Source organism: Passer domesticus, chromosome 6, assembly GCF_036417665.1.
Source record: "Passer domesticus isolate bPasDom1 chromosome 6, bPasDom1.hap1, whole genome shotgun sequence".
Taxonomy (NCBI): domain Eukaryota; kingdom Metazoa; phylum Chordata; class Aves; order Passeriformes; family Passeridae; genus Passer; species Passer domesticus.
Window position 1 is genome coordinate 45,541,303 of NC_087479.1, and position 11,646 is coordinate 45,552,948.

Consider the following 11,646-nt stretch of genomic DNA (forward strand, 5'->3'; position numbering starts at 1 on the left):
GATATTACAAGAACATTTGCAGGATAGTGTTCACATCACTATTGTTGATCCTTAGGTGCTGGTTTTTTTCACTGTATACTTTCACTCCGTACTTGGCGGGGGAGGCATATTCATGCAAGTGGGATTGAGAGAGCCCTCTAGTTTAAATATGTAGAGACTGGGGGAGAAAAATCCTCCAAGGGAACTGGTCATATCTTCCACTTGGATTCTGTTATCAGTGGATTTCTTAACACACAAGGTTTTGTTTGTTTGTTTGTTTGGGATTTTTTGGCTAAAAGAGGAAGTGTGATGAGTAGATCCTAATCAGATACAATATGAGAAACCTCAATTAGATGCATTTTCCACGTAATAAAACCAATAAAAAACCCCACTTAAAGATGCCAGCACCATTATCATGAACAATGAGTCAATTTCTCCTGCAGTATTTTAAGTGTGTAGCTGTAACTTCAGAATAATTTTCTTCACCAACAAGCATATATCCAGGGTTGTTTGGGATTGCTTTGATTATCATACTGTAAGATCAATTCTAAATGTAGGCACTGAAGCCTGAATAATTTATTTTCTAGCCCATTAGAACAATTTGGAGGATCTGATTCTATAGGCAGCTTTTTTGCCGAGAGAGCAAGTGCAAGCCTCTGTGTATCTCTTGGGGAAGAAGAGACAGATAATGTCTGCTTTAGAGTAAGACACCTGCTGTACTGCTTGACTCTGCACTATAAATTTGTGAGAATTTTGTCTTGAGCAGAATATTCTACTTCCACAGCCAATTGCAAAGTCCAGGGCTTGCAAAGAACCCTTGCTTCTGTCTTTTATTCACAGTTTTGCAGCTCAGGCACAGATGCACCAAACAGCCCTTTCAAGATTTACACTGAGGTCTTTCCTGGAGCAAACATGCAACTCAAATATCCTATGTCTTAGGGCTGGGACAGTATTCCTTCTGGTGTCTCACTGTTTTCATCTTAGAATAAAAAACTTTGCAAAAAAATACACAACATTTATTGGTAAAAAAGTTAGAGAGAAATGCATTTTGTTTCAGATTTTGCCATGAGCTGCCTTGTTTGCAAGAAAGTGGATTATCATAAAAAATTAGGGAAATAATGTGTTAAACATTTCACAAGGGAATTTTAAAAAATGCTATTGTCAGTAGCCTGGCATCTTTGAAAGGAACCTTTTTTTTTCTAATTTTAAGTCAACTCTGCACTCACCAAATGGAGTTAATACAGACTCTCATTTGGCTGCCAGCAGATCGGGTTCAAGCTGTAGACTTCTCTCTAATGTTTTTGTCTTAATGGTTTCTCTTTTAACCGTGACAATTTGTGCAGGAGCCCCCAAATTGTCAAAACTAGCCCTGTTAATGGGTTTGTTTTTTGTTTAATTTCACATATCAGCAAGCCCAGAAAACTGTCAAAACTTTTCATTTCCTCACTATGCTTCTGACATTCTTTGACACAAAAAAAGGTCTGGGTGTTGGGGATGGGGGTAAGGAGAGAAAAAGTGGAGGAGAGGGTACATTGTAAATAACAATTTAAAATGATCTGTGCGTTAGATACCAAGAGGAGCAAGTAAAAACAGACATGCAGCATAGAGCCAACTACAACTGTTTTCTCTTGGCTCTGATCCAGAATAAGTAAATGTGATGCCTCTAATGCCAGGGTCTCAGACTGGGAATTACATCGTAGTTCAGTTCAGAACAGAGAGCAAGCTTTTTGGATGTTCTGAAGCAGAAGACATTTAGCTGTTGTTGGAAAGGCTCCTGTGGCTGTCTTGGTGGGTGTTGACTCTTTAAACATTCCCTTAACCAGGTGCTTGAGTGTTAAAAGGCCACTGGATGGAGGCTTCCAGGTGTGCTTTGCTCCTTGGGGAAAAGGGGGGCTTTAAGGAGCAGCTAAGTCTAGAGCTAAGGACAGCCTCTGTTTCCTGGCTGTGCCTGGTGTGACAGCTTAGTAAATTTATTCGGGGACCCTGAGTAAATATTCTGGTGTGGAAAAAGGAACAGAGCTGAACAAAGGTGGAGCAGTCTTCAGTAATGTGTGCTGATATTATGAAATCCAGTTTGAGCCGGGTGGTTTAATGTTCAAAGGATTCCTTTGTGCATTTCAAGTTTGGTCAGTCAACCTAAGGAAGAGCTGTGCATTATCTCTTCAAAAATAGGAATGTAATGAGCTGCTGGAGAGCAGAGTATTTCTGAATCAAGGGCAGTGTAGTGAGATACTCTTGCTGAACAGCTGACCTGAAATATTCATCCCTGATCTAAATGGCTACAGCCCCAGTCATGGCATTTTGCATGAACTGTGTCCTGGTTTTCTGATGTTTCATGCCAATGGTGAATTTCCACTTTTTGCAAACAAGAATGACTTTGGAGTCAGAAGATGCCAAATTCAAACATCCAGGCAACAATGGCTCAAGCATTAAGCATTGTGCATCAATAAGAATTTAGTGGATGATGGAGGAGCAGGCAAGCAGGTCTTGCCTTTACAGCATCCTCAGTGAGACCCACCTCCTGCAATACAAGTAATGGTTTTAGGTGCTGGTACCACTTAAAGCAGTGTAGCAGCAAGGGGAGCATGAAAGGTGATGAAATAAGCTGCCTCTTATTGGTGTTGCTTCAGAACAAAGAACTGAAGAGTTAAATGTATTGCAAGGTCATGGCTCTGCTGCTCTTGGGCATCTGCCTTCATTAGGCTTAATTGGGCTGTTTGAGCAATTAAACAATTGCCATGCCTGCAGCTCTGAGGCTGATCTTGAGCACCAAGCTGAAGAGGCAGAAGTGCACTTCTGCTTTCCATCCCATTCCTCATCCAGTTTAGTGCTATTCCTAACTGTATTTCAGTACTCTGACCAGCTTGGTTTTGGCTTAGGTATTTATATATCTCCTTTGGTGCTGTTCTGTTCAGTAGACCTTCAGAGTTTTATTTCCTCTTTAGGGAATTTGTTCCTATATGATTCCATTTTTTTATAACTTGATGATGACTTTCCTTTATATCTTGATGATAGCTTTTCTTTATATCCCCTCCCTTAGCCTAAATGATTTTCTGTGGGTTACCGTCTCCTATTATTCTTCCCCCTCCTCTCCCTTGATTATTCTTTAATAATTTTACACAATGTTAACAATCATGCTCTGTAAGTGGGAGTAGAGGGGTGGTATTTCCAGTGTTGCAGGTCAGGGCATGGATTGTCCCTCCATGGCAGTTGTAAGGGGGTACTTGTGAAAGGTTGAATACAGTGATGTGGGGATGCCTGCAATATGCAAAGACTTCTAAATGAGGGGATTTGAGTCCCTGTGTCTTGGGGTTTGCTTTCTCTCAGTGGAGAGGTGCAGCTCAGGTACACTGACGTGAGGTATGGTTTGGTTCCTTAGCCCTGAACAAAACAGACTGGTTTGCAGCTGGGGTGAGGAGTGCTGCCTTAAAACACAGCTGCCTTTATTGCCTGTTATTTGGGGAGGAATTCAGTGGTATTAAGAGACAACCTTAGTAATTAGTATAAGAAATTGCTTTGGCTTTTGTGTTTCTCCTCTGTGTTTCATTTCTGAGGTTTAGCTCTGCCCCAGGATTAGCTCTATCTTTTTCCTTCCCTGGTTCATGAGCTGCCTTATGTTCATCCACTTTATGCAGGTATTTAGTGGATATGCTCCTGCATATGTCTGGCTTACTACTCTATGAACACAATTTCATTCCAAGCCTTTAATTGATTTGGATAATAAAGTGCAATTATAAACTCAATAAAAATTGGCTATTTTAAAGGGAGACCAGGAAAGAAAGAAACCTAAGTGATGCTGTACTGTGTGACTCAATAGTGATGCAAAATCCTCTTTGCCTTACATTCTAAATGCTCTCTTGCTTCCAGGAGAGGCTTGACCTTATACAAGGACTAAGAAGTATGAAGTGTCCTGCTGGGGGAATGTTCTGGCAAAGTTTGTTTATGGCATGTGTCAGGGATGAGAGACAGTGTATAGGGATGGGAAGAATGGGGAATTGAAAATGCTTCAGCCATTCTGGGCAGTTCTCTAAAGTATCTAAATAGGACAGGGATGTTTTCAATCCCTTCAAGACCTGATCCTTTGGGAATTTATCCTTTACTCAGCATCTGCTTTTTAACTAGAGAGCAAAAGATCTGGTTTGGAGGTTCTGTCTTTGATTTAGGAAATCTGTGACTTTTTGAGTATTGCATCTTACTGATGACTTCTCTGTATTTGTTTTTTTACTTTCTCCTTTGTTTCTCCTACTGAAAATGTCATAAGGAGAAATAATTTCTTACTAGATGTGAAAGCTGGTTCGTTCTACTGCCATATTGACGTGGTTTTATATCTGGGGTTGCTTGGCTACAATAACTGAGTTTCTTTGTTTCTCTTTGTTTTCCCAGTTGGGAGGCTGTGGAATCCTTGGTGTAGGCATCTGGCTGGCTGTTACCCAAGGGAACTTTGCCACCCTCTCCTCTTCTTTCCCGTCCCTGTCAGCTGCCAACCTGCTGATCGTCACAGGGACGTTTGTCATGATCATTGGCTTCGTGGGCTGCATAGGTGCCATCAAAGAAAACAAGTGCCTCCTGCTGAGTGTGAGTATTGAGCTGCTGCAGTGTTTGCTGTCTTGTGATGCTGGTGCTATTGCAATGCATGCTGCAGTGACCTGCATCTCAGCAGAAGCTGCCCACTTGACACGGATGAGACATGAGTGGTGTGTGAAATGGGCTTTGATACTCGCTCCGAGGAGCTGCAGGTCATTCCTGACCACGCTGTCCATGGAGGATGAGACCTGCAGGGGGGGAATTGTTAGTGATGGTGGAGGTTTCCTTGAACTCTTCAGAGAAGAGGAAGGGTTTTGTGAAGACATCTTTCTTAGTGTGTCTTTTTCACTCAGGTTTGATAGCAATCCACTCCAAATGTTTGCCCTAGTGGCACTGATTATCTGAAGTCCTGGGCAGAAACATCAATGCAGGCAGGAAACAGGTTGATTTTGGTTTAAATTGACAATTAAGACCGTCAGGTTTGACAATGCTGGTTTTTCCAGCCATTAACTGTCCAAAAGCTTGAGATTTCAGGAAGCAAAGGTGTCAGCAAAAGAAGACTGCTGTGAAATCAAAGATTAATAAGGTGCCAGCTGTCCATGATTTCACAGAAGCTTGAGCCACATCCCTGGTGTATTTTATCAAAATGCAATTTGATGCCACTCAAAAGTGAAATTCAGGAGCAGTGAATACCATCTGTAGTTGGTGTTAGTGTGTATTTTGCATCCTGTTCAGATGAGGAACAGGAAGTGAGGTGATCTCGCTGCTTAAATCTAGGACTTCACCATGGGGTTTGGCAAACCTCAGAGTGGAGAGGAGCTGTGGTTCAGCTGGTCATGTGATGTTGCCTCTGTAAAAGGCTGTTCCTTATTGTGCTTCACATATTAATTTTTTCCCCTGGGAACTACAGAATGAGTTAAGGCACACAAGCCCCCAAATCTCTTAAGTGACTGAGTCCTCAATAGTGGACTTTTTCCAGGCCCTTGCCTTAATCAGTTGTTTCTGCTGATTTTTAGGCAGAAGTAGTCAGTCTAGGCTAGTAAAGGCTATGTATGTGGCTTGAAACTAAAAGGAACAATATAAATGGAAATTAAGGCAGTTATGTGAGTGCAAATCTAAACTGGGAAGGCTGAAGTCAGTATCTGAAGCTGAAAGTCCTTGACATTTTTAACAGTCCTATAAATACACACTTTGTGGAGGAAGTGTGTGCCCAGACAGATGTAATGGATTACAGCTTCAATGCCAATACAGCAGGAGCCCACAGGGTGCAAAGTCTAATGGTATAGCTTATATGTGCAAAATTAATCACCTACTTTGTGCTTTCCTGCAAGCCTAGCCTGGGTGTGACAGCAGTGAGCAGTGCCTGCTTGTGTGTCAGGATCAGGTCAGGATCTGGCAGGCAGTCCTCAGTACTGGAAGAGTTTAAGGCTTTTATCTCTTGTGGTTCTTTGTCCTTCACCTGTTCTTTTGGCAGGGGCAGAGACTCCCTTGTTCAGCCATCATTGGCCACGTAGGGTGAATGCTTTCAGCCCCCCGAGCTGGGCATCCATGAGAGATGGAAACGCTTGCAGGTACTGCTCCTGCTCACACACTGCACAGCTCTCAGAGCCCAGTGTCCCTCAGTGCCTGACGTAAGGACTGGACTTGATGGATCCAGTTAAGTAGTGCAAAGGAATCCAAATTCATTTAGGAGCTCTCTGCACAGGAGAATGGGAAGCTTGATCTGATTTGGTACCCACATTTCACTCTGTCTGCCTGTCCTTACCTTTCTGTACTGTAGCTATTCACTGTGGCCTCTATTTTACTCAATTTTCTTCAAAATTGAGTTATGTTAGAGCTGATTATAGCTACTTTAATTCTGAATAAGCTCAACTGTAGAGGGTTGAAATACAATTTCATTAGGCCACATTCAATTCAGTTTTTATTCAGTCTAGAGTAACTTCCCACGTTGCATTGCATTGGTACTTTCTCACTGTCAGTAAGTACCAGGGAGATTTTTGAGCTCTTCTGAGTTGTTTTTGTTGTGCCTATGTCTTTGGAAGAGAAATGGATGGTGGTAGCACCTCCTGTTTCTGGGATCATAAGCCTTATCATGCAGGTTTGTCCTTAGTCTTCCTTGCCCCAGATTTCTGATTCTATTTCACCTACTTTCAAGTTTAGATCTGGGACATTTGGGTTTGTATTCCTATTTTTCTATGTAACACAGATAGCAAAACAAATTCTTTCATTCAAGAAATTGCTGAATATCAAACCAGGGCTGCTCTTAGGGTGTGTGGTTGCTACATTCCTTCATTTTTTTCTTATTCCACAGGTGTTCCCAACAGTGTTCTGCCACAATGAAAACTATGTCTTCCCTGAATATCTCTGGGTTTTTAAATAGCCCTGAAAATGCCCTGTCTGCTTTTTTAAAGACGGTTGTTTTGTTGCAGCTGGCTGGCAATAGGATTTACCATCTAGATTGTAAAGAGAAAGCTCCTAAGTGTTCCCAGCTTTGTGTGACACACACAGTGTTTAACAATTGCTCCTGGATCAAGTCCTTACACTGCTTTCAACATCTCCCTGGCTGCCACTTAACATCTGGCCTTGCTCCTGGTAGTAGCTAAGGTTGCTTTTGGAACTGAATTTATATCTCCAGAAGGCATTGCCACAAGTGTGACAGCCACTCATTGAGTGAGTTGTCTAGTTTGTGTGTGATGCTGCTGCCGTATCTTCCTGTGAAGCATTTGCTTTAGCTAACTTCTTGTAATGTTTTATTCCATTTGAAAGAGGAGCTTTGAAAGTAGGAATTGAGCAACTGAAGTCTGTTTGCACAGGTGTTTAAGAGGGGAAGATGGAGGCTGTTTGGTTGTGTTGCACTAGTCCCTAGATAATGCATTTGGGTAATTTGCCCTCACCTCCTGATATTTGTGGAGCCCCAGCACTAGAATCCCAGAATGGTTTGAGCTGGAAAGGACCTTAAACATCATCTAATTCCAACTCCCCTGACACCTTTCACTAGACCAGATTTACTCAGAGCACTGAACAAACTTAGGGAACTGGGACAGACAGGAGTTAACAAGGTTTGCAGGCAGTTGTAACAGATATGTTGTGGGCTTAAAAGCATGGAAAAGTTATTAATGGAAATGCAAAGAAAAGGAAAGCAAGAAGTAGAAGCTAGAATGTTGCATACATTGTGTGTTTCAGCAGTCTCTGTACAACAGTCTGATGAAGTGAGGCTTGGAGTGAACAAAAAAAAGTGAAAGTGGAAAAATCCAAGCTGGGGGAATAGCTAGGGATGTTATCATGGTGGGTTGGCAGATACTTTTGTTATATCCTGCATACGTGAGACCAGGCATCACTCCATTGAGCAAAGCATTGCTGTGTATCTCTGAGTGAGTAGCAGTTTTCACTGACCTCCCCTTTTCCTTGGCTCCACACAGCCTGGGATGTTAAGTATGACCACAGACAGTAGTAAAGATGATAGGAATGCTTTGCTTGTACTGTATTCCTGTTGCAACCTACTCTGAAATCACATCCTTAAGATCTCCTTGAAGACACTTGTGGCATTTTAAACCCACAAACTACATGGTCATGCCTGGTTTAACCAAGAGTAATTTGGACCTCAGCTTGCTCATATATCCCATAGTGCACCTCATCCTCATGTAGGATTGTTGGGAGTCTGATTTGCAAGAACTGGAAAGACAAATTTCCCATACAGCAGAAGCACTTCTTGCTCTGCTTCCTAAAAGCAGAAGGAGGAGGAAAGCCTGTGGTAGTTACTAGCTGAGGGCATGTGCTGCTGTTATTGGGGTGGGCAGTTTGGAGGAAGATATTCGAGATACTGCAGGAGGCATGGAGCACTCTGGGGATCCTAAAATGAGTTGGGGGGAAGCTCAGCCCACCTGCATTGGAGGAGCAGAAGTTTATGTGATGGTAGACACAGGATATTTGTGGAAGGTGTTGCCTTTGGAGTAGTGCTACTGTTTGATGATGTGACAAGGGATGAGATTTCCCACAGAGTTTGATTGAGTGAATGAAAAGTGAGCAGTATCATAGAGACATTTCAGCCTATTTACATTTCATACACTTAAGGTGCAGAGCAGATGAGAGTCTGATCATGTATCTTTGTGTTCTGCACATATGGCATTTGTATTGGTTTGTCAGAGCACACCTGTAAGCTTATTGGTATTAGGCTGCTGTGTGTTAGGTGTGAATGTTAGTAATTACTTAATTCTGGCATTTGCCAATGACTTTTGAAAGAAGGGAGAACAGACCAAGTGGTTTGAGAAGTAGAGGACAAGTGGGAAAAGGAGATCAAAAGCAGAAGTAAATTTCAGTTTGTAAATGAGATTTTAGCACAGCTGTGTGCAGTATTCTGGAGGATCCACATTAAGTCTCTGAATTGAGAGTTTAGATAGTCTAAAGCTTCAAGATTTACTGACTAGAAAGGAATTACCTGGTGTCCACTGCAGATATGCTTTACCTAGTAGCAATGTATAGTCAGGAAAATGTAAAGTCAGTGCTTCCTTAGTCTCTTAAGAAACAGGCCTATTCCTATTTCTCTGCATTCAGAGGAATAGAATAATATGAAAATCTAAGAGTGTAAAGAAAAAAAAAATAAAAGGGAACATCAACCATTCTATGCATTCTGCAAAAATACATAGATAAGGGTGAATTTTACAGCTGTCATTCTAAGATGTCAGTGAACAAAAAATGGGTATTTGCACTGATTCGTATTTGCTCCAGCTACAATGTGAAAGAAGAGAAACTTTTCCATTATTAGATTTCCCTAGGGAAATCAAAGCAACAGGCATTCTTGAGATAAGTATGCAACCTGGTATATATAATCTTACATCTGAATATAGATGCAAATTGTTGAATGAAGTAGGCAAACAGTGCTTTCCTGCTTCAGTAAGACTTGTTTAACATTTCTGCAAGTACTATTGCTCAAGACTGTATGATGGATGTCCCTCTGCTACAAACCCAGCTGTAGTTAGAAAATGGCAGCTGTGTTCTGATGGGTTGTGTCAGTGTCCTGAACCAGTGACAGAGATAATAATCCAGGAGTCTGACTTGAGGAGATTAATTTAGGGACTTCTATTGATGTTTTTTCATAGGTATTTCGTCCTGCATTGCTGGATCATGTAGCTGTACTGCAAATCTCTGTGGATTATCTTGATATGAAATTAGGAATCCATCTTTGCTGGTGTTCCCTTTGAAATTGGCATACAGTTCTGATATGCATCAGGGCTGTTAGCCATATGCATCATCTTTGTGAATTTTAACAAAATTTTAACAAAAAAAAAAAAAGAGCTTGTGTGCTCTTAACCCCACTGCACTGTGCTTTCCTGCTGAAGGCAGATCCTTGCAGAAGCTGAGGCACCACTTTGCTCTGCCACTCAAACACAAAATCAGTTGTGGTGGCTTGATCATAGTGCTGACTTCAGGCAGGTGCTGTAGGTACACCTGAACAGACCATTTCTCTATGCTAAAGAGATTTATGCCTGATTAAGTACTTCAATGCTCAGATGTTGACCCAGCTGATCCTTAAGGGTCTGTGTAAACATTATCTTTTAGGTTAATTGCTTAAGATCTGTATTTGAAGAGCTAAATTGCCTGAATTCTCTGCCTTTTGGACGTGTTTAGCAGGTATCTATATTTGTATGCTTGCCCTGAAAAAGGTCATTCATTATCCCATGGATAGTCCAGGTTAAAAGTCTCAGTGCCAGACTTTAAATCACGATGGGTTATATAATTTATTACCTGTATTACAGTATCCCCTGCAGGCAGCCCATGAGGATGTTCATTCTGTATAAAGCTCCTGGTAAGCAGAGGAACCTGACCAGTGGAGCTTACCGTCTAATTAGATAAGACAAATGGAAAATATTATTATTCTCGTTAGACAGGGAGCTGCAGCAAAGTGAAACTAAGTGCCTTGCCTGGGTTGCACTGGGAGATTGTGAGAGAGCCATGGAGCAAACCCAAATTATCTAAATCTCAACTCAGTGCCTTCATCATCTTTTTGTGATTACATCAGAATGTATCAAGCCATCCTGTGTGCTTCAGTGACCTTTAAAAAGCATTTAGTCCATGTTTCCATAATAGTAATGGTAATTCTGATTTCTTTTATTATATGTATTGTGTCCAAATGAAAATTAAATCTCCCAAAACAAAATTATTTCTCAATTTTTTGTTTTGTTGAAAATGATAATTGGCAGACTTAGCTGTTTTCCGTGGGCAACACTGTAGGCTGTCCCAGCTGAGCTGATCAGCCTAATTGTACCACTGCCTTCAGTTAGATGTGAAACAGAACATTTAGAGAAGCTGCTGGAAAGGATCTGTGAACATGGTCTAGTGCGTATGTTTTTGCAAATAGGGACTTACTTTTGGTCCAGGAAATAATAGGAATACTCATAAAAACCAGTAGGAGGTCTTGTGTGAAGGAAAGATTTTCATCTCTATTTGATTGTTACAGCACACGTGTATTAGATACAACATTTCCAGACAATTGAAACTTAAATAATAACCTGTGTCCTAACAGGAGATAAGATTCATATGTAGTTCTTTATTTCACCCTCAGATTTTGTGGCACTTTTTTTCCCTCCAATGATTTGGTTCCAAGAACACATTCTCCTGCTCTGGCTGGGATGCAGCATGGCAAATAATCTAGTCAAAAGAGGTAGAGGATGAGGGGATCCTTCTCCACGTATGACCTACACAAGAATAAATTAGAAGGGGGGAAGGGCTTGAAACAGACAAATGCTGATTTCTCCCTGATTATCTGAAGCCAGCTGCCTTCTTACAAAGCACCAAAGTTGGGTATGTTCCATAACATCAAGCATTAACAAAATTGTGTTAATTAAGAAGATTAACAAAATGGCTTAGATACACCCACTTCCCTTTATTCTGATATATCCTGATTTGTGGATAACCCTGATTTTTATTGTAGAAAAGCTGAAACAATGGTTAATGAGAAGGGGAAGGAAAATAATCATTAACAGGCAGATCTGTGTGTTCAGTTTAATTGAAATGATAACTTTGTGTTAATAAGCAAGTAGTTCATCACAGCTGCTGGGATGAATAAAATGAAAACTAAAACTTGATATTGGGTCAGGACCAGCTGTGGAATGCACTGATGCTGTGTGACTATCCAGATATCAAAAG

General features: G+C 41.2%; 1 protein-coding gene across 23 annotated transcripts in view; it reads left to right on the forward strand.

The window, feature by feature from the left end:
* TSPAN4 (tetraspanin 4) overlaps positions 1 to 11,646 on the forward strand; it is a 414,093-nt gene that overhangs the window by 345,310 nt on the left and 57,137 nt on the right. For 17 of the 23 annotated variants that reach the window (XR_010364871.1, XR_010364868.1, XR_010364869.1 and 14 more), the window contains one exon: positions 4,363 to 4,554. The exons of 3 other annotated variants lie outside the window; for them this stretch is intronic. Coding sequence is in view for 13 of the 20 variants with exons in the window: in XM_064425143.1 (XP_064281213.1) it covers positions 4,363 to 4,554 (192 nt within the window). In the remaining 7 variants the exon portion in view is untranslated. Of the gene's footprint in view, positions 1 to 4,362; positions 4,555 to 11,646 lie in introns of those variants that run through there. 3 more of the 23 variants (XR_010364874.1, XR_010364884.1, XR_010364879.1) reach the window with 2 other exon arrangements.